The sequence below is a fragment of the Budorcas taxicolor genome, chromosome 3 (genome assembly GCF_023091745.1).
Source record: "Budorcas taxicolor isolate Tak-1 chromosome 3, Takin1.1, whole genome shotgun sequence".
In the NCBI taxonomy this organism is placed as follows: domain Eukaryota; kingdom Metazoa; phylum Chordata; class Mammalia; order Artiodactyla; family Bovidae; genus Budorcas; species Budorcas taxicolor.
In genome coordinates this window covers 113,314,174-113,341,967 of record NC_068912.1, presented here as the reverse complement: position 1 = coordinate 113,341,967, position 27,794 = coordinate 113,314,174, and the positions used below count along the sequence as shown (strand labels likewise).

Genomic DNA, 27,794 nt, shown 5'->3' with positions numbered 1-27,794 from the left:
TTTTACAATTTCAGGTCTTATGTTCAAATCTTTTAATCAGTTTTAAGTTGATTTTTGCACATGGTGTAAGATAAGGATCTTTCATTCTTTTGCATGAGACTGTCCAGTTCCACCCCGCCAGCACCATTTATTGAAGAGACTCTTCCCTATTGTGGGTTCTTAGCTTCCATGTTATAAACTAATTGGCCTGATACGCAAGTGTCCATCTCTGGGCTCTCTTTTGTGCTCCACTGATACGTGTGTGTTGTTCATGCCAGTGCTACACTGTTTTGATAACCATGGGTTTATAGTATAGTTTGAAATCAGGGGGCATGATGCCTTCAGCTTTGTTCTTCTTTCTTAGGAAAAGATTGCTTTGGCTATTTGAGGTCTTTTGTAGGTTTATAAAAATTTTAGAACTGTTTCTATTTTTAATTGCAAAATGCTGTTGAAATTCTGACAGGGATTACATTGAACTTATAGATTTGGTGGGAGAGGGGTGGCGGGTAGTGTGGACGTTTGAACAGTATTCTGCCAGTCCATGACTATGGAATCACTCCATTTATTTGTGTCTTCAGTTTGTTACATCAGCGTCTTGGTAGTTTTCAGTATACAGGTCTTTCACCTCTTTGGTTAAATTTATTCCTAAGTATTTTATTTTTTTTGATGCTGTTGGGATTGTTTTCTTAATTTCTCTTTCTGATAATTTATTGTCATTATATAAAATGCAGCTGATTTTTATACATTGATTTTGTGTCCTGCAACCTTGCTGAATTCATTTATTAGTGTTTTTTAATCTGTTTAGTTATTTATTTCTTTTTGGCTGTGCTGGGTCTTCGTTGCTTTTTGCGCAGGCTTTCTGTCCTTGTGGCTAGTGGTGCTCCTCCTCTTCCTTGTGCTGGGAGGGCTCCTCCATGGGGTCGCGTCTCCTGTGGACTACAGGTTCTGGAGCACGGACTCAGTAGTTGTGGCCCTCACTTAGTTGCTCCGAGGTGTGTAGAATCTTCCCGGGCCAGGGATCAAACCTGTGTCCCCTGCATTGGCAGGCAGATTCTTATCCACTAGGCCACCAGGGAAGTCCCCATTTATTTAAGAAGTTTTGTTTTGTTTTTTTTGGTGGAGTCTTTAGAGGTTTCTGTAAATATCATCATGTCATCCACAAATGGAGACAATTTTACTTCTTCTTTTCCAACCTGGATTCCTTTTCTTTGCTAATTGCTCTGACTAGCACTTCTGCTACTGTGTTGGATATGAGTGGTATGAGCGCATCCTCGTGCTGTTCCTGATCTTAGAGGAAGAGCTTTCAGCTTTTCACTGTTGAGTGTGATACTAGCTAAGGGCTTGTCAAATAAGGCCTTTATGTTGTTGAATACCCAGTTTGTTGTGAATCTTTAATGTGAAAGAATGTTGAATTTTGTCAAATGCTTTCTCTGCATCTGTTGAGATGATCGTGTCCTTCATTCTGTTAATGTGGTTTCATTACATCAATTGATTTGCAAATGTTGAGCCATCTTTGCATCCCTTGCATAAACCCCACATGATCATAGTGTATGATCCTTTTAATGTATTGCTGAATTTGTTTTGCTAGTATTTCTTTGCAATTTTTGCAGCTATGTTCATCAGGGACATTGGCCTTTAATATTCTTTTCTCATAATGTTATTGTCTGATTTGAATATCAAGGTAATTCTGGCCTCATAGAATGAGTTTGGAAGTGTTCCCTCCTGGTTTGTTTTTTTTTTGAGAGAGAGTTTGGGAAGGATTGGTATTAAATCTTTTATCATCAGTAAAACCATCTGGTCCTCAACTCTTTTTTGTTAGGAGATTTTTAATTGCTGATTCAATCTCATTACTAATTGGTCTGTTCAGATTTTCTGTTTCTTCATGATTCAGTCTTGGTAGGTTGTATATTTCTAGGAATTTACCATTTCTTCTCAGTTGTACAATTTGTTGCTGTATAATTTTTCATGGTAGTCTCTTAAATTTTCAGTGTTCTTATATGGTATACTGTTTCACTTAAGAATACTTGAAATTGTTTTTTTAAAAAACCTTTAAAAAATTAATATGTCATTCAGTATTGTTTTGTTTCATTTGTTATCAGGGAATATAAATTGGGAAAGAGAACTGAGATCTGCTTAGAGCCCCTTCAGAAAGAAGAAAACTTGGGGTAAGACATCCTGCTACACATACAAAATTACATACATGTCTGCTCACAACAAGGCTTCCCTGGGGGCTCAGTGGTAAAGAATCCTCCTGCCAATGCAGGAGACATGGGTTCGATCCCTCTGTTGGGAAGATCGCCTGGAGAAGGAAATGGCAACCCACTCCAGTATTCTGGCCTGAAGAATCCCATGGACACAGGAGCCTGGTGGGCTACAGTCCACGGGGTCCCAAGAGAGCCGGACATGACTTAGCAACTAAACAACAACAACTGACCCCAATGGATAGTTTCTTTACTATTAAGTTGTTAAAATTTCAAGCGTTTTTTTTCACTGCTTCTAATGAGTCTGGCAACTTAAAACAGATTATGTTCTAGAAATGTGTTTGTATATCTGGTATCTAGATCTTAGAATTCATTTCTCCATAAAAACAGATTAATTTCTCAGTCAGTCCCAGTGCATACTGAACGCATAATGACCTTAAATGTAAGCAAGACGCTCACCCTCAGCTCTTATCAGTGCCTGAAGACAGTCTGGTCAGACTGATAGGAGCACCCGACATGCTGCTCCTCGTCCCAAGTTTTCCATCCTGATGCCCCCTGATGCACACTTGCTGAATCATCCGTCGTCATCTGTCTCCTACTAGAACGTTCGCTTTGGGAGAGCAAGCGCTCTGTTTCCTGGTCAGGCTGCATCCCCACTATCTAGGACGGCGCCTTTGTCACAGTCAGTTTGTGTATTGAATAAAGAAGCACCCCAGAGTTGTCCGTGAGCAAACATAACTATTCTTTTTTTCATTATAGGACTTTCTTGTGTAAGACATTTTTGTCAGTAACACCAAATATAAGTTCTGCCCGACATGATGATTCTCATTGCCCGCCTATATAACAAGTGTGTTCTTTCAACCATATCTGGCCTTCACTTAATCCCACTGTTTTATAAAAAGACATTCTTAGTGCAAATTATATTACTCTAGTAGTTCCCTGGAGAGGAATTTCTGGATCAAATAGTATGGACATTTTAAACCTCTTAAAATAAATCATTAAATTCATTTCCATTAAAATAAATCATTAAGGTACATCAATTTATATTCCCACAAGCAGGGTTTCTAAGGATTTACTTCACCTCACTGTCAAGCCATCATTGAGTGTTGTCATTGTTTAAATGTTTGCTAAATTGATAAATGAAAAATGGTTATTTTGTTTCATTTGCCTCAGTGGTTTGATCACTAGTAAGACTGGGGCATTTGTTCAAAGGTTTGTAGGCCATTTATATTTTGTATGTGAATTGTTTCATATATATTGCCTGTTTTTAATGATGTCTTAGTAAAAAGTCTAATTTGTGTGAGCTCTTTCTATAATACAGAATATTGTGTAATTTGATCCTCTGTCGTTATTTGTTGTGAGCAGTGTTTTTTTGAAGACCACGTTGTGTACTTACTTACACCCCCTTCCTCATTGGCACTTCTGTCCTGTACTGACCTCCAGAGCACTCTTGCCCTCCCTCCGTGGGGACCCTGTCTCCTTGGGGTCCTCAGCAGCCCCTGTCTCCTCCTTGGCAACCCCTGCATCTGCGCTGACCAACCTCTGTAAGCTCTGGGACCTCGGCTCTACTCAGTGACCCCGAAACACCTACACCCTCTGACAAACCCCCTCCTGACCACAGTCCCCCGCACTCAGTCCCGTCTCCTTCCGCCAGGCCTCCACTCTCCCTGTTGTCCGTATCTACAACTGCGTTTCCCTTTCTTTCAATAAAACACCAGTATAATAGAAATACAGCATTAAAACTGTTCTTGTCTCACCATCCTTAAAGCTTTCATTTCTCCTCTCTATCTTCCAGTTCTTATCTGTAGTTTTTATTTCACATCCTTCTATTTTTAAACACACTCCATACATCTGAATTTCCATCTGACCTGTCTGAATGTTTCTTTTCTTTCTCTTCCTCCAAGGACCTCTTATCTGTGCTCTTCTCCTGCAGAGGTTTCCTTTGCTGTTACAACTACACCACCTTCTCTCCTTCCCCAGCTCCAGGCCCTCAGTTTCTTCTCCAGCTTCATCACGGCTTGCTCTGACATCAGCACTTCCTAGGGAGTCGCCATGGCGGGGAACCTGGTCATGTTGAGCCCCTTCCCTCTCACCCTGCTGGCCCTTTCTGTTGTCACCAATCCCCTTTCCTGTGTGCTCCCTGGAGGAACTTCTCCAACTCCGCCTTCAGCCCTACCTGCTGCCTCCCCTGGAACTGTGCCATGCACTCAGAATGGGCGCTCACCTCCATTCTGGGTCAGAAGTGAAGGAAATCAAAGTCAAAGTTCCCCACAAGCGATCAGGGTTCGTTCAGGGAGAACCCCTTAAGCAAAGCAGCAGAGTCAGAGGAGCTTTGCCCTTCACAGCACCCCTCTCCTCTGGTGGTAAATCTGACATGCGACTGTTTTCTGGCACAGCCCCTGGGACATGCTGCTGCGGACACAGATGCGCCTTCCTGGTGAGAGAGCCTACAGCCCGCCCGTGGACGTGCTGTGGGACACGGCCCGCGGCTGGACGGCCAGCTCCCTGAGGCAGCGAGTGGCCGACGTCTACTCACTTCCCGTGGAGAAAATTGAAATTGCCAAATACTTTCCTGAAAAGTTTGCATGGCTTCCAGTGTCTAGTTGGGTAAAGTCGTGGGGCTTTCTCAAGAAAATTGGGCCTTCCTGGCATAGCGAATAGATTAACTACCATTTTTCACAGACTGATAGGGTATTTTTACTAAGAATTTGAGATTGAGTTTTTGTTTTAATTCAAGATGTTTAATTTTGCTGTAGAACCAGCAAACTACCAAAAGGAAAAAGAAGAAAAAGCAAGATAATTTGCAGGGTGCACCTTATTACTTGAAAGATGGAGATACTATTGGTGTTAAGGTAAGATTTTCACAGTAAATTTACCACTCTGAGAAAACACCAGAATCAAATGATTGTATAGACAAGTGTTACTAACTTCTCTCCGCCACGGCAAAACTCCCTAGTGCTGATGTCAGAGCAAGCCGCGGTGAAGCTGGCAGAGAACTTAAGCAGGGAGAAGAAATGGAGGGCCTGGAGCTGGGAAGAGAGAGAAGGTGGTGTAGTTGTAAGAGCAGAGGAAACCTCTGCAGGAGAAGAGCACAGAGAAGCACACTCAAGTCTTCAAAGCATCGACAATCCCATTTTAGATAAATTGTTTCACGCAGTGAGGGGGAAGCAGGGAAAACGAGACAACTCGTTTGATGAGGCCAGTGGAACCACAGTACCAAAACCTTAATTTGGGTCTGACTTGAATGAAAACGCTTTTGAAGTTTTATCACTAAGTGTGCTGCTTTAGGTTTTATGCAGGTACTTATATTAGGTTAAGACATTTCTTTCATTCCTAGTTTACTCTTAAGTTCTTTTTTTTAAAATAATGAATGAGCACTGGATTTTTGATATTATATTTTATTCTCTGCTTTCTCTGCATGTTTAATTAGCCATATGGTTTTTCTCCTTTAATCTGGTAATGGCGTATTATTACATAAACATACTCTCAACACTGAGCCTTCCTTGCATTCCTTGGACAGACCTACTTTGTTGTCATTATATTTTTTGTATTAAGGGTTAATTATTTAAATCCTTAATTTAAGAATTAATAATTTAAATTGATTAATAATTTGGTTTTTGACTTAGATAAGTTTTTATGTTAGGGAATAAGTATTCCCTTAAGTTTATATTAAGGAATAAGTATTCCCTTAATCACCACCTCTGTTCTTCATTGTACAGTACTAAAAAATGTAACCAATGTAATATGACCTTCCACCCAACAAAGAAAAGCAAATAAACAGAAATTGAAAGACAGGTAAAAGAAATTCTCAAAGGAAATATATATAACACTGCTCTTAAATACAGTTTTTCCACATTTGAAAGACTGTACAAATAAGCTATTAGCTCTATTAAGAGTTCAGAAGGTTATAAGATCAACATACGTAAAATTACAAAGTACCTGGGAATACATCCAACAAAAAGATTTCTAAGACCTTTCTGGAGAGTATTACAGAAATACTGAGAGACGTTAAAGCTTCAGTTAGATACAGAATCATATCACATACCATGTTCTGGGAACAGAGGCCTCACAATGGTAAAGATACCAGTAGTCCCACAGCTGTGAGTTCAGTATCATCACAGTGAAAAACCATGTAAATTAAAGAGCTAAGAAACTTTTAAAGAACAAGATCAGGATGTTGCTGTACCAAGAATTAAGACTGATTACAGAGCTGTGGTGACTAGCTTTGGGGCAGGGCAAGACTGAAATAGAGCAGTGAAACAGAATCACTCATATAATGAAACTTAACAGGTATTTGAGGCAGCATTAAAAATGGATTATTCAGTAATTATAGTCATAATTTTGATGGCATTTTCATAAAGAGGATCAATTTGTATAAGCTGTGGACCCCATAAAATCTCTGTCCACCTCTGCTCACACCTGTACAACAATCAACATGAAGACTTAAATGTGAAAAGCATTTCAACCTTTAGAAGATAAGAAAATTTTTATGACTTAGGTTAAGGATTTCTTAAAGTAAGAAATATAAAACATAATCCATAAAGAAGAGGGTCAATAAATTGACTGCAGTTGACCCTTGAACAGCATATAGGTTTGAACTGCCTGGGTCCACTTATATACAAATTTTTTTTTCCAATAAATACATCGAGTACTACAAACTGCAGTTGGTTGAACCCACAGGTGTGGAACTGTGGATACAGAGTGCCAGCTGAGTCCCAAGCATCCCAGGATTTTGGTGTCTGTGGCATGTCCTGAAACCAGTCCACTGTGAACTCCGAGGGACAACTGTACGTTTAAATTAAAAGCTTCTTTTCATCAAAGGAAACGATACAAAGTGAGAAGACAAGCCACAAATAGGAAAAGATAATATATCAGGATATAAGCAATAAGGACTAGTGTATCCCAAATATGTAAAGTACTTCTGCAAATCAGTTACAAAAAAATAAGCTTTGCCCATCTCTCCCCTAGTGAGCAGTGCCTGGCAGTTCTCAGAAAGCAGGTGAAAAGATAGCTTCCCAGTAACCAAGGACCTGTGAGATAAAGCCTGAGCTGCCAGGCCAGACTCTTGGGACTCTGGGTGGCACCAGGAAACACCAGTGCCAAGTAAATGGCAGTTGGCAGCAGTCAGCAAAGGTGCCCACATGATGCAACCAGGTGCTTCCACTCTAGATAGAAACACCCGTGTGCGCGTAAGTGTGTGCACAAGCACGTCCATGCGCGCTCAGTCATGTCCAATGCTTTGCAACCCCATGGACTGTAGCCCACCAAGCTCCTCTGTCCATGGGGTTTTCCAGGCAAGAATACAGGAGTGGGGTGCTGAAACACCCATGTGTTGGGGGAGGTGTACAGAAATGAGCATTTAAGGGCTCTTTGATTTGGATTGAAGACTAACACTGGGAAGAACTTAAAAGACCCTCAGAAAGGGGATACGTGAAATGGGGGAAGAGTATTGATGTGGCGGCAGAGAACACAGCATTTAAAGCAGATAAAGCAGAGCCCAGGTGTCACTGAACACACATGCAAGTGGTAAGTGTGGAAAAGTCACAGGACAGTCACTAACAGAGAACCAGGTAGAACACCGGGGCTTGCTGGGGGCCATGTTCCTGTGTTGTAAAGACGAAGATGGAAACAGTCGCACTGAACTCAGCGGAGCACTTGGCTGTCGTGGGGGAGGCTTTTCCCACCTGAGGTGGAGAAGCAGGGAGCCAGCCCCGCTGCAGCCCCTCAGCTGGCATGTCAGGCGTGGGAAGGGCCACCGCCCCCAAGCAGCGCTCACCCCCCCAGATCCCCGTGGGGCATGTAGCCGGGAATCCCGGTGTCCCTAACCCAGGGCCTGGGAGGCCTCAGCATTGCCTCGTGGCACAGGCTCTCCTCCTGCTCACGTGTGCCCAGGTGGTCAGTAGACCCAGACAGAGCGGCCTGTGGGGGCAGCAAGCCTGACGGTGAGTCCCCGTCTCTGACCGCCTGCGGGTCCTGGCAGGGTGGAGGGGGCCCCGGGGTGGCTCCAGGGAGACTCCAGGAGGCCCAGTGACAGGACGCGGCCGCGAGGCCACACTGGGCGGCCTGCTGCACCTCGGGCTGCTCGGACAGGTCTCCCGCACCTCCGTCTCAAGCTCATCTTGCTCCTAGCTCAGTTTGTTCTCATCAAGCACTAGATTGTTTCACGTTACTAATCTAGTTTATGTCAGTTTGGATATCCCGTAGGTTATTTTTTACATGCATCTCTTAAATGTAGGCTAGAAAGATGTCTGAAAACACTGCTCAGTAATTACTTTGCCATGCAGAATCTCCTGGTTGAAGACGATGATGATTTCAGTACCGTCCAAGACGACATCGGAAGAGAAAAACAGAAAGAGCTCGCCCTGGGGAAAAGGAAAAGGTGAGTGAGGGTTCTCGGCCATGGACAGGTTCTGGCTGCGACCTCCGGGCTCACGCTCCTGACTGCAGCGTGGAGCCCTGGTCTGCAGGGCGTTGTGGGAATATCTGTCTCCTGTTCTCACTTGACCCTTGGAAGTGAAATCGGGAGCCCCTCCTCGACCTGCTGGGGCCCCGGTGTCTGGGATGTGAACCCGTGCCGGTGTCTCTCTCCCCGCAGCCGGGAGGCCCTCCGTGCGCAGAGCAGCGATGTCTTCTCTGGTGCAGATACGGCCCCCCGGGCCCGTGGACCAGAAGCTTCTCTCTCCATCCACGTAGGGAGCTTCAGATAGCGCTGCGCGCGGCGCCGGACGGCATGGGACCTCAGCGCTCCCACTCCAGGTGCCCGGGAGCAGGCCCGCTGCTCTCTGTCCTGTGCGGACACGGACTCCAGAGCCCTGCTTTGTCACCAGCAGAGGGGGCTTTCGTCTCAAGCCAGGTGACCGCGCTTCTCCCAGCTCTGTGGAGCGCCCCCCGGGGGCCGGCACAGGCCGGCCAGCCCCCTCACCCTGCACTCGACGCCCCGCACGTCTTTACGTGAAAGGCGGCTCCTTCCGCACTAACTGCAGGTGAGGATGCGGCGGCATGTTCAAGCTCACTCGCCCCACCACTCCTCCCACTGTCGAGGTGACGCTCTGTACCCAGCCCCCCAGGTTTTAACAGCTCACATCACAGAAACTGGCTCCCAGACGGCACCCTTCCCCTTGGGGCTGTTAGGTCTGATTCTAAAATGTTCCCTCTCTTTCCTAGCGGGGCACCCTCTGAGTCAGGTATGTGCTGCCGGGGCACTGGCCGCCCCGCCCGCTGTGCCGTGTGAGGTCGGGGGTCCTCACGGCTGCGGGCCTGCTGCCTGCGGGGCCACGTGTCTCCCCGTCCAGGATCCCGACCGGGAGGCGGGGTCACGGCAGACAGGCCTGGCGGGCTGGGGGCCAGCCCTGGGCAGCTGTGATAAAAAACAGGAGAGAAGGAAAATGTGAGCCCAGACTCTTCTTAATTCGGCATGGCTTAGCTGTCAGTTTAAAAGGTTTAATAGGTATTTATGACAAATAGACCATCTGTGTTCCTGTTGATGGATTTAGGACACGGGTGATTAACTGTCTCAAGCTAACTCAGCCCAAAGCAGGAACTCCTGAGAAGATAATACTTCCTCAGATCTCAGTGATGCTTTATTGCAACTGTGCTGCTAAGTACAGTTATCATCTTGATTTTACACACTTTCATCAGCCTTTTTGGAGAAGGAAATGGCAACCCACTCCAGTAGTCTTGCCTGGAGGATCCCACGGACAAAGCCTGGTGGGCTACAGTCCATGGGGTCACAGAGTCGGACACAACTGAGCGACTAACAACACGCATCAGCCTTCTTAACGCTGATACTGACATAGCTCTGAACTGTTATAAGAAGAAAATGGCACGCGTGGACTGGGGTCCCCGCCTGCGCCCCTGGCCTGAGTAATCAAGGGACTGTCGCTGCGCCCCAGCTGCTCTTCCAGACGCTGACGGGACAGAGGAGTGAAAGGCCGCCTTTCCTTCCTCTGCCCTCCCCCTGCCCCGACAGCGTCAGCACTGCCGTCAGAAACCCTCCTCTCATCCGTGTGTGCCTCATGAATTACGTGCTGATGCTGGTCGGTATGGAAGCAGCTGTGTTTTAAGAAGTTGGACTTTGGCGAGTGCTTCTGGCTCTCCAGCACCAACTCTGTCTCAGGAGACCCAGGCAACTCTCCAGGGCACCTGGTGGGCAGGGACGATGCCACAGTGTCGGCGTGGGACTGTGCGAGGCTGGCCGAGTGCCCCGTCCAGGGTTCCCTGTGCTCCTTCGTTCCACTGTAACCCGAGAGTAACATAACAGCCGGGAATCCAGAGGCCTCGAAGGAGGTCACTCACCACAAGAAAAGGTCGAGCTGCCTCAGGTGTCCGCCTGGTCTCTGCTCCGCTCCTTCTGCCCTTGCAGTTCAGGCAGGGAGCGGGGCTACAGGGAGAAAGCGCTAAGATTTTGTTAAAGAAAAAAATAAACTTATATTTGTAACCTCCTGTCTCTGTGCTGACTGCTTCATGTTCTGGCCTTCTTCCCAAGTGAACTTCAGATGCTAAGTCGCTGGGGTTTATATTAAAAAAGACCAGTTCAGTACTGCTTTAGAAATAACAGAAAAAAAGAACAGAACTGTGTTTTGGTTTTAAACTCAGACTCATGGGAATAATCGTACTTGAAGAAACCAGAAGTGGTCTGGTTCTCTTTTTCCTTCCAGAGAAATGCAGCTGCCCACGGTGGTTATGTTAGAGAAAACATATCTATGCAGCTGTGTCACTCTCCTGGCAGAAGGAGGGACAGGGCATCAGAAGTCCTGAATAATCCGGAATCACAGCTTAGAGAGGTCGGTTCCCCCAGGGACAGACAGACAGCGGTGAAGGAAGACGGACGGGGCCTTGCAGCCTGGCCGGATGGAGACATGGCTGCTGCGCCCGTTCTCAGTCCTGCCCCATCGGTAACAGACACAACGGGCCCAGTGGGGGGTGCTGTCTGCAGAGGGGGAGGGTGACGGCAACACCCAGGGACGTGCCCAGCCCAGCTCAGGCTGCCTTGCACGGACCCGAGCGGCCACAGCGTACCCCTGGGGATGCGGGGCCACCAGCACCTGCCAAGTTACACCGTCGGCCCAAGGCCTCCTTTCAGGTGCCCATGAAAGCCCTGGGCCCAATGCCCAGTCTCAAAGCAGGTACCCGCCTGCCCTGCCACCAGCTCTAGTCCTGCGTGGGGGGCTCTCAGGGGCCCCACCCTCGGAAGCAGCCTCTCCGCCCAGAGGCCCAGGGGCTCCTGCCCGCAGCCTTGCGCTGGGGTGGGCACAGTGGAGGGGGCGCCTTGCAGTTCCGCAGTCAGCGGCCAGGTGACAAAGCGGCCTGGAGCAAGTGTGCCAAGGGGCCGGGCACCACAATCCAGTGGCGCTTCCAGAAAACCAGGACTCCCTAAGCACTCATGCCCCCATGGTGACCGGCCCCCCAGGCGGCTCTCCTCAGAGGTCCCGAACAGCCCCAGTGGTGGGCCTCACGGTGGTGGTACTGGGGCCGCTTTGCATGGGTTCAGTCCCTGGTCAGGGAACTAAGATCCCCCAAAAAACCCACAAAGACCTGGCTCCTGCCATCCGTGTGAGAAGGACCACAGGCTCCTGGGCCCGGATGCCTGTGTGTGACTTAGGCCCTGTCTCCCCATCTGTCGTGTGGGCTGGGATTGGGGTCAGGCTGGGGACGCAAGCAAGCTCAGCCCTCGAGGTGTGCTCTCCTGTCCCAGCCACATGCTGCGGGGGCAAGCTGTGGCCTCTCTGATCCTGTGTCCTAATCTGTAAAATGTGGATAGCCACTTCGTAGGACTGAGAAGAGGAATAGGTGAGTTAATATGTATAACGTGTCTGCCAGCACCCAGCATAAAGTAACAAATGTGTCAGCCAGCATCGTGATCGGTCACCACTGACACGGCTCCGTTCCTTTCACACCCACTGCTCTTGTCATGAGTGTGTGGTCCAATTCTAGACAATGAGACCTCAGGGGAGGTCAGTGGGTGCCAGATTTTCCAAAAAGTTTCCTTTTACCTTAAAAAGAGGCAAAAGCCAACCCACCTGTTCACCCACACTTTAGCCTGGACACGGTCGTTTGGATGTGATATCTGGAATAGTGGCAGCTATTTTGTAACCATGAGGCCTGATCCGGCGCCGGCCATGTGGGAGGAGCGTGCAAGACAAAACAAGTTCTACTAAGCATAAAATGAGAGAGAAGAAAGCTTCTGGGGAGGCAACTACGCACTCAGAACCCACACAGCCTATGGTACCCTGCCAGCCCAGTTTCCAACTCCACGAAGCCAGTCCCCATCCCTCACCCAGGAAACAGGGGTCACAAAGTGACTTCGAGCTTGAAGAGCAGCTCCCTTGTAATAGAGATGAGTAGGAGACCTCCAGTTTGCAGTTTTATATAAAAGACATAGGCTAGAACATTAGCTAAGATGACCTCAGGAGGCTGGGCTGAAGCTACATGTGATTAAGCATGAGAGCCTCAGTGCTTCCCAGCCCCGCCACCTTGCTGAATTAATTCAACAGATCCTAGAACCCACACCCTGAATAATACAATGCTATTCATTCCACTTTGCTTTTCAGCCACCACCAATTCAACCTATGTTTAGAGTGGCTGAAAAACATAATTCTGAATCCAGTTTGGAAAGATTTTTTGGTAACTGATATTTTACATCAAATCACGAAAGAATGATAAGAAATCTGACGATGGAAGATCAAAAACAGGCTTGTTTTATTTATACACAGAACAACTGTATTTACAACCCCAGATGTGGATATGTACATAGCAATACAGGAGGCATTTGCTTCCACGGTGGGCACTGTATAAGTTAGGATCATAAATACGAGGGGAAGCCCCACCGGAGGGCACAAAACCTTTTCTCCAAGTCGCCAGGGATCCTTCCTACCTCCCTCTACACTGACAGGACCAGGAGACCCCAGGGACAGCCGCATAGGAGGGGTGGGGACGGGACAGAAGGGCAGCCAGCCCCACGTGCAGCGAGAGACACGAGGCAGCGGCAGCAGGGACGCTGCCCTGCAGACAGGCTTCATGCAACGCTCATGTTTACTCCGCTCACTCTCACTCACTACACTCAGAAAACGGTTTTAGGTAAACAGTGTTGCTCTAATCACGGACATTACTTTTTAAACACCACGCTTCACCTAAACTGATGGCTTTCCCATGAGTGGGCGCGGAGGGCTGGGGTGGGGTCCCCGCCCGTGCGGTTGAGTCCTGAGAACCTCAGACCCCCCAGGCGCCCACCCCGGGCTCCCCCTCGGAAAGCCGGTGCCTTCTGGCGCCCGGGTTCTCGCCGCCTCGCCGCTCCCAGCACAGCGGTTCCGCGGCGCGGGACCCCTGGGGCGGGAAGGAGACAGCGCCGCGCCAGCTCACCTCCGAGGGCCAGAGCGCGGGCCGAGCTCAGCGCCCGGGGCCGGCCGCCAGGGGGAGCCCACGCGCGGAGGAGCCGCCGGCAGGGCGCGCGCTGGGCGGGCCGGCCCGGAGACGGTGCCCCGCGGGCGGGCAAAGCGAGAAAGCAGCCGAGGCGGTGAGGGCGGGATGCCGCCCGGGAAGCGCTCCCAGCTCGGCAGCGCCGCCACCCCGGGTCACTCAAGGCAGAGCCCCGCCACCCCCACCCGGTAGCCCAGGAAGCCCCCTCCACACAGAAACCCGGGCCCGCCTCGGTGCGCGGGGGACGACAGGCCAGGCGTCCTGGGGACGGCGGGGGCCCCGCGGCCCCGGAACCGGGGCTCCCCAGCCCAGGTGGTGACTGCCCGGGCCGGGAAGGCCGGGGGCTCAGAGACGCGGGGCGCCCGGCGGGATCCGCGCGGGCGGGGAGCAGGCCCGGGAGGGGCGGCGCGGGCGGCAGGTAGCTGTGTTGTGGGTCCGGCCCCGGGGCGCCGGGCCGGGCCGAGCGGCGGGAGTAGCACCATGAGGGGCCGCCGAGCCGGCTCAGTCGCGGGGGGCGCGGGGGACGCAGGCCGAGAAGGCGGAGGCTAGGCCTCGGCGGCGGCGGCGGCGGCAGCGGGGGCGCCGCGGCTCAGCTCCTTGATGCCGCACAGGATCCGCTTCATGTGGCCCACCTTGGTCACGCCGAGGTCCTGCGGGGAGAGGGCGGCGCTCAGGCCCGGGCGCCCCGCGGCCCCACCGAGGGAGTGGGCACGAGGGGGTGCGACCGCGATGACTGGTGCCCCCAAACCACCACCCGCGGGCGCGCGCCCCGCCTGGTTCCCTGGACTGAGTCCAGGGCACCCCAAGCAAGTGCTGGGCACCCTGGAGGTGCCTGGAGGCAGGCCAGCCGCGCGGCCCCGTCCAGGTGCCCTCGCAGCCTCCTGGGGTGCACCCAGAGGGGCCCGAGCTGCCCTCCCCGAGCCGGGAGGGAACCCCAGACACCAGCTCCCCCTTCACCCCGACGTGATTCACCACGCAGCGAGGCTGAGAGTGCGGCTCCCTGCGGCGTCTGCCCTGGCTCTGGCTGCGACACCACAGCCTACGGACCGACCGCCACCTGTCACCCCCCCCCCCCACACACACACACACACACACGTCGTTGCCCCGCTGCCTGAGAAGAACAGTGAGGAGACTGCTGGCGCTGGGGCGCGGCCAGGTCTTGGGGGGACCCCAGGGCCGCAGGGAGCACAGGTGTGCTTGCCCAGGAGGCGTGTGGAAGTACCTTGAGGTCCCTCCGCTCCAGGTGCAGGAGCTCGGAGCCCCGGATGTCGTGCCGCGTGAAGATGTCCTTATACTCACAGAGACTGAGGTGCTCCAACCAGGCAGCCACCTCCTCTGTGCCCCAGAGGTGCACTGTCAGAGACGGGAAAGCGCGGGCACAGTGAGTGCCCGGAGCCCAGCGCCAGGCAGGCAGTGGCCAGCACCCCAACATTCCCCGGCCACAAGCACCTCCAGCAGCCCCGGCAGCAGGCACCCCAACATTCCCTGGCCACAAGCACCCCCAGGAGCAAGCACCCCCAGGAGCAGGCACCCCAACATTCCCCGGCCACAAGCACCCCAAGTAGCCCCAGCAGCAGGCACCCACCACCCAGCCCCAGGCGCCATCCCAGGCCATTGCAGAAAGGAGGTGGGCCGCCACCATCAGAGGGGCATGAGCGAGGCCAGCTGGTATCTGTTCCTGCCGGGGCCGGCAGCCTCGCCCCAGGAGGGACAGGTGGGCCTGCCCGCAGCTGAGGCCAGATCCCCTTGCCCTTCAAGAGGGGTCTGTGCACTTCCGGCCTGCAGCAAGAACGGAGACTCGCAGAGATTACGTGGAGTCAGAGCCACCATGATTCAAAGAACCCAATTTCTGGACCAACACGCGAAGAAAAATCAAAGGGAGCTACCCTTACTGGCAGCAAATGCCCCCGCTTTGAATCCGGGCTTGGGGCTGCCCAGCACCTGGGAGCCTGGGCCGTGCTCAGGGCCAACACTTCGTATGGAGATTCTAAGCCCCGATTCAGTGGCCCAAGGAGAGAAGCATCACTTAGGGTCACTTTCCGTTGATTTCCTAGCCCATGACCAGGAGGGCCCAGGCTCCCAGGGCAGGGCCATGATCAATGGACTGATTAATGGGGGCCAGGCAGCCCCTCAAGGAAGCAGGCACAGGGTCCGGCGTGTCTCTGAGTGTCTTGTCACCTCTGCGTTCTCTTCCCCACCTCACACCCCCATCGAGCACAGGCGGGCGGCTTGGAGCCTGTGCCCCAACATCCGCACAGCAACAGGGCCAGGGCAGGGAGTGGCACGGGTGGCCACGCTGGGGTGCGGCAGTGCACACCAGGGCCCCGGGGCGCCCAGGGGAGGGGCGGGGCAGGTACCCGGGGCGCCCAGGCTGCGGCGCGCTGCTCTGTTCTTGTTGTTGTTCTTCTCCTTCTTGAACTTGGTCGCCAGGCGGAATTTACCGCTGCGGCTGCGCTTGGAAAGATCCAGCATCACGTTCTGTGGGGGAGGGGGAAATGGAGCGAGTCAGACCCGTGTGCCCAGGCCTCGCCCCGCCGCAGACAGGCGCGTGGCCGCAAAAAGGCCTGTCCTCGTTCTTCTTGAGTTTCAGTCTTGGACCGATCCTCATTTCTAATGCCTTTTAAAAGCGGTTTCGCAGAGATAAGCATCCGTTTTCATATTCTGGCTTTTTTTCATTTTATAACGTTTATTCATCATGTGATTGAACAGCTTTGTATATATCACTTAAATATCAAGACTATTACATCAAGACTAGTAAGTTATCCGCTGATCTAGCAGCGCTGCGCCGGCAAGCTAGTCAGGGTCAGGAGTATCCTTCTAAACGAAGCTTTTCCTGCACTCTTTCCTCGCCACCTGCTCCCCGAGGCAGAATCCAGGAGGGAGGGGAGTCAGAGGGACAGGGGACAGGGTGCCGGCTGGGTGGCCGCCTCCCCACAGCGCAGCCCAGGGCACAGCGGGGCCATCACAGCCCCTTCCCCCTGGGTCTGTGGACCGCCTCTGTTGGTTCTCCCAGAAGCTACAGCCCAGGTCTCCGCCAGTAAAAATTCCTGTGCACTCACAGACACGTACCTGTGTCGGTCATTTGTATAAATGTAGTCACAAAAGAAATTTCCTTATTTTTCAGGTGTGCCAATTTCTCCCTGGCCCTGCCGGCCTGGATTCTGCCTCAAGGTCCTGTCTACCTGCGTCCCCGCGGTGTCTACTGCGTCCCCGCGGTGCTGCCTGCGTCCCCGTGGTGTCTACTGCGTCCCCGCGGTGCTGCCTGCGTCCCCGCGGTGTCGCCTGCGTCCCTGCGGTGTCTACTGCGTCCCCGCGTTGTCCGCCTGCTTCCCCAGCGTCTACTGCGTCCCCGGTGTCTGCCTGCGTTCCCACAGTGTCTGCCTGCGTCCCTGCAGTGTCTGCCTGAGTCCCTAGTCTCTACTTGCATCCCCGCAGCGCCTACCTGAGTACCCACAGCGTCTACCTACGTCCCCGCAGTGCCCGGTGTGGTCAGACTGTGCAACTCTAGGACGCACTTGCAGACCTGACAGGGACGTTTGGTCACACTGAAAAATCACCACTGGGCTTTTCCCTGGAATCGCACCCACGCTGGCTAGAGCTGGACACAAGCACCTTCGCACCCGGCCTGCCACGACCCTGCAGCTTCACCACACCCCTGCGTGGTCATCTTCGTAGGCTTCTTACCAAAGGCATCTCATGCTACTTCACACAAACTTTATATTTTATAAGGTTTCTACTAGGAAAGAGACCTCGTACAATGACACTTTCTAGTCAACAATTGTGAGCTATTCAAGAAACTTATTTCTACACATTTCTTACACTTGGCAAAATGATCACGCATCCATTCTAACACGGCTGCCCCACGGAAGACCTCTAGCCCCCAGGGGACCGCCACAGCCGTGGGCTCTCCTGTCCGAAGATAAGCGTCCCCTTGCACCTCAGTGGCTTCCTGCAGGACAGGTAGGAGGCAGCTATTCTCCACAATCCAAACAAAATCCTATTCCTCTCTAATTTCTTGTTCTTAAGGCAAACATGGGTTTTATTAAATTTACTTCCAACCTTTAAAAATATGAGTATTTTCTTCCATTGGTAAGACAAGGAGACTAGTAGAATGAGGGTGATTATCCACCTGTTATTTAATCTCCACCTTTTTTTGCTTTTGAAAAGCAAATTTCAGACATCAAATTATTCCACTCATAAATACTTCAGTCAGTCAGTCAGTTCAGTCACTCAGTCAGGTCCAACTCTTTGCGACCCCATGAATCGCAGCACACCAAGCCTCCCTGTCCATCACCAACGCCCGGAGTTCACTCAGACTCACGTCCATTGAATCAGTGATGCCATCCAGCCATCTCATCCTCTGTCGTCCCCTTCTCCTCCTGCCCCCAATCCCTCCCAGCATCACAGTCTTTTCCAATGAGTCAGCTCTTCACATGAGGTGGCCAAAGTACTGGAGTTTCAGCTTTAGCATCATTCCTTCCAAAGAACACCCAGGGGTGATCTCCTCTAGAATCACGTCAGCCCCCCAGCACTGGACTGGTTGGATCTCCTTGCAGTCCAAGGGACTCTCAAGAGTCTTCTCCAACACCACGCTTCAAAAGCATCAATTCTTCGGCACTCAGCTTTCTTCACAGTCCAACTCTCACATCCATACATGACCACTGGAAAAACCATAGCCTTGACTAGACGGACCTTTGTTGGCAAACTAATGTCTCTGCTTTTTAATATGCTGTCTAGGTTGGTCATAACTTTTCTTCCAAGGAGTAAGCATCTTCTAATTCCATGGCTGCAATCACCATCTGCAGTGATTTTGGAGCCCCAAAAAATAAAGTCTGACACTGTTTCCACTGTTTCCCCATCTACTTCCCATGAAGTGATGGGACCAGATGCCATGATCTTAGTTTTCTGAATATTGAGCTTTAAGCCAACCTTTTCACTCTCCTCTTTCACTTTCATCAAGAGGCTCTTCAGCTCCTCTTCACTTTCTGCCATAAGGCTGGTGAATACCAGACCACCTGACCTGCCTCTTCAGAAACCTGTATGCAGGTCAGGAAGCAACAGTTAGAACTGGACATGGAACAACAGACTGGTTCCAAATAGGAAAAGGAGTACGTCAAGGCTGTATATCGTCACCCTGCTTATTTAACTTATATGCAGAGTACATCATGAGAAACGCTGGGCTGGAAGAAGCACAAGCTGGAATCAAGATTGCCGGGAGAAATACTTCAGTACACAAGCCTAAAAGACGATGCTACTCTTTTTAAAACGTAATCATGGCACCATTACCACACCTGACAACATTCGCTTAGCTCTAATGAATTCGTTTACGTCACATCTTCCCAACTGTTCCAAAGCTGCATCTTCACGGTGAGTCTGTCTGAATCGAGGCCCTAGCAGGGTGCACAGGGGACACCCAGCTCCTGGGCTCCATGTCTCCTGTCCCTTCACCTGCAGAGACCAGGCGTCTGCGTGGAGGACAGGGTGTCTCCCTGGCCACCTCCCGACACAAAATGGCCCTTTAACTCTACACATCCCAGCTAGAATTCTTTTATAGAGAAGTCTTTCATCAGTAATTTTAAGAAAGAACTTTTACGGATCTACTGATAATATTCAATTTTGGAATCCAATGTGCGGGTTTTTAAAAAAGGAAAATGTTTGAAAGTTCTGGAGATCTGTTTCCTAACGTGAATATACTCAACACTACTTGAACTGTACACTAAAAATGATAATGATGTAAGTTGCGTATGTGTCTTTCTTACCACAATAAAAAAAGAAATGAACTGAGATAACGTCCATCTTTTTCTAGCTTTGACACTTTCTTATATACGGAAATTACATAGTCCTTGACAAATTTTTCCTTTGGAAATAAAATTTACTTTTTCAAGTTGTTCTGTGGCTATTCTTTCTAAAATATCTTGAGATTTAAATTTGTGTAAATTTTTTTCTGAAAAATCAAAAGGCGTATTGAGATGCTGAGACTCACTGGCATTCCGTCATGGATGCTGGAACTTGATGACTTACACGTCCACTGCTCTAGGCCCCTTATCACTGCACTTTGTTCCCTTCCCCCTCAGATTACATTCGCCAGAGGGTAGTTTATTTTGCTTTCGTTTCAAAGAACCAACTCACAGATCTACCACTGGTTTCCTTCTCAGATAAATGGTCTCCGATCTTTATCAGCAGAGCTGTGGCAGCTCCCCATCCGCAGCTCCCTTCGCCCTTCATACTTCACCTCTTCGCCCCGTGCGTGGGTGGGACGAGCCAGTCTGGAATGCCAGCAGATTTTTTAAATGTCCTATTGTCAACAGGCAGAGAAGGCGATGGCACCCCACTCCAGTACTCTTGCCTGGAAAATCCCATGGACGGGGGAGCCTGGTGGGCTGCGGTCCACGGGGTCGCAAAGAGTCGGACACGACTGAGCAACTTCAATTTCACTTCTCACTTTCATGCATTGGAGAAGGAAATGGCAACCCACTCCAGTGTTCTTGCCTGGAGAATCCCAGGGACGGGGGAGCCTGGTGGGCTGCCGTCTATGGGGTCGCACAGAGTCGGACACGACTGAAGCGACTTAGCAGCAGCAGCAGCGTGGACGACAGGAAAGAAAGCAGAGTCCCCCTTTACAGAGCATAAGATCCTCTCTATAGAGAAACACAATACATATTTGTATATAAATTCTACATACACACATTCTATGAACTTTCTTTGTTCAGATGTTGTGATGTGGTGACTTTCACCATGATTAATCAGAGACTGATAGTGAGAAGTCACACTACCTAATTGGGTTTCTGACATTTCCTATTATTTCAAGAAGTTTTAGCTTGACACATTTTATGTACATCAATTAAGATTAAAATTTGGGGGGTAATCACTAAGAGAACACTCAGAAGGGCACATATTTCCAAACTGGTAGAGGGGATAAACAGAACTGTGGGAAAGAGAGACTCATCAATCAAAAAGGAGAAAGAAACAAAAGGTGAGACAAAGAGCACAAAAGGCGGGGAAAATGCGTCTAAATACGGTAATCACAGTAAATGTCGACAGACTGGACTCTCATACTAAAACAGTACAACACTGAATAAAAACCCAAATAATGCTGCCTACAAGAGAGACACTCCAAATGAAGCTTGAAAGGAAAGCATGAAAAATAACATGTCAAACAAGTAGGCTTGAAAATAAAAAGAATCAGTAAAGGTCCTGTTATAATGATAAAACCCTAAATGCACCCAATAACATAGCCTCAAAACGCATAAGGCAAAAATTACACAAAACCACACACAACACAAGACGTCTACATTCATGGTCAGAGTGTTCAACAGAAACTGACAGATCGAGAAGACACAAAAGCAGAAACAAAAAAGAAAAAAACAAGCAAAAATACCGCAGTGAGGACTTACTGATGTAGAAAATACAACTGCACACAAGGAACATTTGTAAAAACTGACCATCTGTTGGGCCACAAAGTTAGTGTCGATAAATTTCAAAGGACTGGTTATATACAAACAACTGCCTTTGAACAGTGAAATTAAGTTAAAATAACGAAAAGAAGTATTAGGGAAAATTTTCATCCATTGGCAAATAAACAACATACTTTAACTCATGTAAATGCTGTATCAGCATATGATTTTATCATTACTTCAATCATAGTTTATTTCAGAATTATGTGGTATATAACAATATGATTGTTGGTTTTTACGAAAATAAAGTGATCTTCTACCACTTTTGCCTTAGGTATACAATTCTATTTTTATATTAATCTTGTTACTTTGCATTGTTTATCATCTTCTTGAAACTGCTTTTACTCTTTCTGGGTCATAATTTTTCACTGCATGTACAAAAGAGAAAACTGGGTTCCTGTGATCAGCACTTGGTCAGATTTCTTTTTCAACACCACCTAGAGAATAATTTGCTTTTGAAAGGAGAAGCGCGATTACTCTCTAGTTTTTATGCTGTTAGCGCCATCTTTGATAGTTCCTTTATTTTCTTTTACAAGAGGGATGATATTTTGTTTTTGTGTTTTTTAGTGATTCAGAAAGACATAAACCCTTTCAGTTTTACCAGAAACTACCTTTAAAACTTGGAGAAGACAATGGCAACCCATTCCAGTGTTCTTGCCTGGAGAATCCCACGGACAGAGGAGCCTGGCGGGCTGCAGTCCACGGGGTCGCAAAGAGTCAGACACGACTGAGCGACGAACGTACACACACACACACCTTAAAAACTATTTTTAAGTTTTTAAAACAGAACTGATGACCTTCCTCAGATGATTAATGTCAAGAGCGTCTCTCACCTCCTCCCACCACAGGAGAAGGCATTTAAAGTGCTCTCCCTCCTCCGTCCAAGCCCTCCTTCCCTGCTCCCCCCGCCACTGCCCACACTGCACGAGCCATAGGCTAGGCTGTGGCTGCGTATTTTCTTTGGAACTTTTACCATATTTATAGCTAACTGTTGAACACATTTTGACGAGGCTGGCCAGGCCCTCTAAACCAGAGTCCTCATCCTTACGCTGCCAAGTTGTGCTTCTCAGCTGAGAGGCCCCGGTCAGTTTTCCACGCAGGGTGTGCCCTTGTCAACAGACGCCTGTGCGTGCATGAGGAGCTCTGCACTGCTGGGCCGTGCTCTGGCCCACGGTTCTAACAAGCGAAGCCCACAGCACGGGGCCCCGCGTTCGGTGCCCAGCCGCGCTTCACCATGTGAACTCTCTCCCGCCACCCCTGCTCTACCCTCGGGAGGATGGCCTCTCGGGTTGGCCTCCGTCCAGGTGCTGCCCCCAAACCACGCCCAGCAAGCACCTCTCCTGGGCCCACGGCCACCTCGCCTGCTGCAGGAAGCACAGCCCCGGGGCGCGCCCAGGCTCCCATTATCTCAGCTGTAAGGCCCATGCAAGCTTCGCTCCCTAAACACACGTAACAGACAAGTGTGACCGGGAGTGGAACACGGCGCCCCAACCCTGCTGACAGACGCCCAGCAATCCGCAGGTCAGCCTGACAGCATGCCTCCACGCTGGGGGAGCACAGTGGGGCCGGGCTCGGCCTTCTCTCCACCTGGCCCCTGGCCGTCCCACAGTTCTGAGGGCAACAGTGTCCCAGTTGTCGAGGGTCATTCTCGACAGCAGTTCCCAGATCCTTCCTACCTGCCAAAGTGGGCCTCCGTGCCCTGAAGGCATTTTAACAGAGACGCATGTTTACCGGGGGTCAGATCAGGGGCTGCAGGACCAACACCATCTTCACCCCGAAGCCGCACAGAGACTCGGGCACAGAAGGGGCAGCCCCATGTCCAGGGACGCCGTGCTAAAGCCCGAGACCCACATACCTCTTCGTCACCAGGCTCCATGGGCTGGCACAGCCAGGGCGTGTCTGCCAGCTTCCTCAGCTGTTGGTCCATCTCGGTGAGGGCAGCCATGAGCCGCTCCTTCTGAGGGGGATCCAACTGCTGCTCCAGGGACAGAGAGACGGAGGAAGGAGACATAGCGGTTACCAGCAGGGCGGGGCCACAGGGCCCACGCAGACAGAGAGCCTGCCCAGGCCCGGGCCACTCTCAGAGAGCTCTTCTAAAAGCTTGCCAGGAAACGGAGTCACAGAGCAACCCTCAAGGGCCAAACTCGAAACCTCCACTTGTAAGTAGCGCCAAGTGAGAGAATTAAACTCTCCTCTCATAAGCAATGGGGCAAACCAAGCTTGCCTGAAAATCGCATCGGCAGGACTCACAGGTCACCTGCATCAGCGTCCTCGGGACCCTCTCTGAAGGGGAGACCAGACCGCCTGCACCGGAGCGCAGAAAGCATGTGGGGTGCAGAGGCGGCTGCGTGAACGTCAGGACAGCGTGGAAGCGTGGAATGAGAGCCGAGTACGGACTGCACTCCTGGGGCAATTCTGCAGTGACTTCACCTCCCTGACCTTCCACACCTTTGTTTCTTACAAGAAGGCTGGCCGGGCACTCTGAGGTCTGCCCTGTTCTGGCTTCTGCAATTCGACAGAAGTCCAGCTGGGTGCCTCCCCGGGGCTGAGTGAGGAGGGGCGGCCAGGTCTGCATGCTGGGGACAAGGCCGGAGGCATCCGCATACCCGTGGGCCCTGAGGACAGAACGCTGTGCACTACACAGTGGGGCCCTGACACTCTGGAGTGGGTGTGGCGAGATGGGCCAGAGGGTCTGAACATCACTGCAGGGTCAGGGCAGGGCCCTCTGAGGAACCTTCACGGTCAGGAGCCCCGCACGGAGCCGTGCTGCCTGTGTGCGTGCCGCAGGTCGGCCCCCCAGCTTACCAGGGCCAGCCTGCCCGCAAGCAGCAGCTCTGTCTCACTGCGCAGGGCTCGGACGTTATTCACCATCTCCAGGACGAGGCTGCAGCTCAGCCCCTGAGAGGAACCAGAACACATCCATGGAGACGGCCCAAGGGCGGGCGGGGGCAGGGGGCGGGGGCAGGAGGGCGCAGGCACCTCTGCGGCTCTGGGCTTGCCGTACACTCGGTCCATGGACTTGGAGCTGGCGTTGACGGCGTGGGCGAGCTCCTGCTCCACGTCCTGGTGGGACTGTGCTAGCTCCCGGATGCTGGAGAGACAGACACAGCGGCAGGCCTGTCACCTCCTGACCGATGGCAGGGGAGGCCTTAACCGGGAGATCTGACGACAAACTTCCAAGCTTTTCCGGAGACTCACCCAAGGAGGTGAGTGCCCCAAAAGAGGATGGAGGTCTTGTGAAACCTCCAGAGTAGGAAGCAGAGGAGGAGAAGGCCAGGAAGGGAGGAGAGGCCCATTGTAGGGAGCACCAGGCCTGCATGCAGCCTCAGGAGGGGGACGGGGAGGGGAATAGGGTCCAAAGACAGAGCCAAGGCGGCCAGGGGGTCCAGGAATGTGACAGCTGCAGGCACAGGCCACCAGGCTGCTGCAACCGTGCCAAGGTGAGGGGGCTGGACACGGCGGGGGCCGGGCAGCGGGCAGAGCAGTGACCGCCGTGCGGGAAGGTCCACAGTGGCTCTGGGGGCTGAGAGGAGAAGGAAGCACCTTTGGCTGCTTTTTTTTTTTTTTTTTTTTTTTTTTAATATTTACAAGGTTTGCTTCCTAACCGCAAGCCTGCTCTTCGGCATGAAGTGAAGGAGGCAGTAAGTGGACTGTTCTTAGGAATCCAGGACGGCTTTACAGTCCAAGGTAGCTGGCCCTTAAAACGCCTGTGGGTTTGAGGCTCCCGTGTCCTTAAGCGCCAAGTAACGTCTACAAGACCATCAGTGACAAGCGAAAAGTGCAGGGTGAGCAGAGCTTGGCCGGCCAGGCCCCGTGATGGAGGAGACGGCACGGAACATGCGGAAGGAGTGTCTCGATGCCCGCGGCCCCGCACGGATCTGGGGCCTCGCTGGGGGAGCTGACCGCGGAAGGAGGGGGCGCCCACCTGTGGATGAGGGCGCCCGCCGCCTGCCCAAACTGGTCCATCTGGGTGGCCTCCTCCTCGGACAGGATCCCCGGGTGCAGGGAGAAAGGCGGGGCCCGGGGCAGCTCGCACTTCTGCTTGTCCTCCCAAGACTTGAGGGTGTTCTCGAAGGCCTAGGACACAGAACCAGGGTTACACACGCTGGTGCGAGCGCACGTTCAACAGCCAACGCTGCTGGACACTCGTGAACAATCCCGGACAGGGACGCAGACGCCTGTTTACTCTGGGGAAGAGGGCACAGTCCTAGGAACCCCAGGCCCGCTCACTTAATCTGGGGGAGAACTGCGTCAATGCCTGGAACCGAGCACTCAGGCGTCAGGTCCCCGGGACGGGGGCCGTCTTACCCGGTCCCTGGTGAGGGTCTGCGCACGGTTCTTGTGGACGATGCGAATGTACCCCGGGGGCTGGACCCAGGCCTCGCCATCCACCTGCACAGGCACGCCCTCGTCGCCCAGGATGGAGATCTTCACCGTGCGACACTGTGAACACACCGGGCACTGGAGTGCCTCACTGACCTCCGGGGCTTCCGGACTCAGGGCACCCCCGCCTGGGGCACAGCTCCTGGAGCCCCGCCCCGCCGCCCTGCACCCAGGGCACCCCGCGTCCCTGACCACCGCCCTGTGGGGAACTCGGTGCTCAGATGCCAGCACCGGGCCTCGGGGGGGAGTCACGCAACCACCCAGAGCTGTTGGGTCCCTGGGCACATGGGGACACACCCGGGATGGGGCCAACTCCCACCAAGGGCTCCTCTTTTCAACAGAAAATGTTGCTGAACGATTAAAACTGTGACATCCATGCAGCCCATGGTGGGACAGAAGGGACTGGGGCTCAAGGCAGCACGCGCACCCGTCTCTGTGCAAAAAACACGGCCCTCCCCACCACCCAGACAGACAGACCCTTCCCAGCCCGTCACCAGAACCTCCCAAGGGGGACCCGCCCCGTCTCCCCCGAGCCGGGCCTCAGAGAGGCCAGTGGACACACGCTCGGCCTCGCTCCTGGACTCAGGTTGAGGCTCCTGAGAGCAGCAGGGCCGGGCCACAGGCAGCCAGGCCCGCCTTGGCTCACCCCACCACAGCAGGAGGAGCCCCCCAGAGGGCCAGGGGGGTACTGGGGAGCAAGCCAGCCCCGGTTTGGAAAGCATTTTTCAGAGGTCAAACACAGCAGACGAGAATGGGCTCTGGACCGGGAGGCAGCTCTGCACGCAGATGCCCACCTGTCTCGGGAGCATCGGTCTGGGCCAGACCCCTCCCGCCTCCAGGACCACAGCCAGTACCTGAGCGATCCGGTGATGTTGCAGCTTTATGACCCGGGAGACGGCCATCTGCATGCTGCCGAACACCGCGACCACCTCCAAGATCTTGTCGTCAAATGATGGGGCTGCGAAGGTCTGCAAGGGCTGGCGTCAGAGCTGACCTCTGCTCCTGGCCTGAAGATCCCCCTACCCCCCCCACACACACAGCCGCCTCTCTCTGGGGACTGCTGCACTGAAAGCCAGACGGGCCCACGACAGGGAGCTGCTGGGGAGACGCTGAGGAAGGGTCTCCACTCCAGACCTGGAAAGGCAGCAGCCTGGATCGAGTGCTAAAAGCCAGACGAGCTCACGACAGGGAGCCGCTGGGGGGACGCTGTGGAGGGGCCTCCACTCCAGACCCGGAAGGCAGCAGCCTGGATCGGTGGCAGGCCTGCCTGCCCCTCACACACGCGGGGCCTAGGGCACGTGACTGCCTCTCTTCCTGGGTTCCCGCTTCTGTGAAACGGGGCTGACACCGGCACGTTCCTCCAGGGTCTCACGAGGGCTGTGACCTGGGCACCGTGCTGACAAGCGGGACCAGCACGGGCCACGAGGGCAGCCTGCATTAGCTGTCCCATCAGCTGCCGCGCATAATGGAGGCCCCAGTTAGCACCCGCCCATGCCTCCGCAGCACAAATCCCAAATTCCTCCCTGGCTCCTCAGACCTCTCTGCACTCCGCCCGGGGTGCACGCCATCGGAGAACGTGCCCCCTCCCTGACACCGACCTGACCTGTCCAACCCCAAGACAGCCCCAGGCCTCCGTGCAGACGTCCCCTCCCCCTGGACACCTTCCCAGATGACCCCCAGGGCAGATCTGACCCAGACTCCAGGCACACCTGTGACCACACCTGCCCTACTGGGGGCTGGGGGGCTGTCTCTCTCTCCACTGCACCCCTGCGGCCAGCACGAGGGCGCTGCCCCGTCCAGCCCCCGGCCCGTCCACAGAGCACCCCCAGAGCGGGAGGCTCCGCCTCAGCTCCCAGAGGGACCACCTCTCTGGCCACTCTATCCTCGCCCGCCCAGTCTCGTGCCGCCCGGCAACCCCGTACGTACATCATCCTCCTTGGTGCCCCCCCAGAAGTTGGTCCCTCCGGCGTAGCTGGGGATGTTGAGGACTGCAATTCCCTGCAGACTGGGGAGGGGGATGGGGCGCCCGTCGCACTGCGCGGGGGGACGCGGGAGAGAGGAGAGGAGAGGAGAGAGAGCCGGTGTCAGGCAGGGCGTCCTCCCCGGTGCCCGCCGCGGGCCGCGCTGCTCAGGAGCAGGGCTGGGGGTGTTGCCCACTCACCTCCAGTAGGACCTTCTGCTCCAGGTTCTTGTAGGTTCTGTGCAGCAGCTCTCTGGTGCCCAGGACTCCGTACCACATCATGTTCTTGGTTCGACTCCTGGGGAGGAGAGCACACGGCCGGCCGGCAGTCACCTCCTCACAGCCAGCCACACCAGGCGCGCGTGCCCAGCAGCGACCGTGCGAGACAAGGAGAGGCGTGCC

At 52.7% G+C, this 27,794-nt stretch overlaps 2 protein-coding genes across 6 annotated transcripts in view; one reads left to right on the top strand and one right to left on the bottom strand.

Moving 5' to 3' along the window:
* USP40 (ubiquitin specific peptidase 40) overlaps window positions 1-10,605 on the top strand; it is an 83,175-nt gene extending 72,570 nt beyond the window's left edge. For 2 of the 5 annotated variants that reach the window (XM_052638188.1, XM_052638187.1), the window contains 5 exons: window positions 2,079-2,144; window positions 4,577-4,787; window positions 4,937-5,032; window positions 8,465-8,559; window positions 8,776-10,605. In XM_052638188.1, the coding sequence (XP_052494148.1) occupies window positions 2,079-2,144; window positions 4,577-4,787; window positions 4,937-5,032; window positions 8,465-8,559; window positions 8,776-8,887 (580 nt within the window). In that variant the 3' untranslated portion in view covers window positions 8,888-10,605. Of the gene's footprint in view, window positions 1-2,078; window positions 2,145-4,576; window positions 4,788-4,936; window positions 5,033-8,464; window positions 8,560-8,775 lie in introns of those variants that run through there. The other 3 variants (XR_008199155.1, XM_052638189.1, XR_008199154.1) reach the window with 2 other exon arrangements.
* Window positions 10,606-12,856: 2,251 nt separating this feature from the next.
* The window catches only part of DGKD (diacylglycerol kinase delta), a 109,128-nt gene continuing 94,190 nt past the window's right edge, over window positions 12,857-27,794 (bottom strand). The window contains exons 20-30 of the mRNA XM_052638192.1: window positions 27,594-27,690; window positions 27,359-27,466; window positions 26,287-26,400; window positions 25,358-25,492; window positions 24,975-25,126; window positions 24,029-24,140; window positions 23,855-23,947; window positions 22,905-23,024; window positions 15,953-16,073; window positions 14,818-14,948; window positions 12,857-14,245 (exon numbers count right to left, since the gene is read on the bottom strand). Coding sequence (XP_052494152.1) covers window positions 14,141-14,245; window positions 14,818-14,948; window positions 15,953-16,073; window positions 22,905-23,024; window positions 23,855-23,947; window positions 24,029-24,140; window positions 24,975-25,126; window positions 25,358-25,492; window positions 26,287-26,400; window positions 27,359-27,466; window positions 27,594-27,690 — 1,288 coding nt within the window. The 3' untranslated portion in view covers window positions 12,857-14,140. The remainder of the gene's footprint in view (window positions 14,246-14,817; window positions 14,949-15,952; window positions 16,074-22,904; window positions 23,025-23,854; window positions 23,948-24,028; window positions 24,141-24,974; window positions 25,127-25,357; window positions 25,493-26,286; window positions 26,401-27,358; window positions 27,467-27,593; window positions 27,691-27,794) is intronic.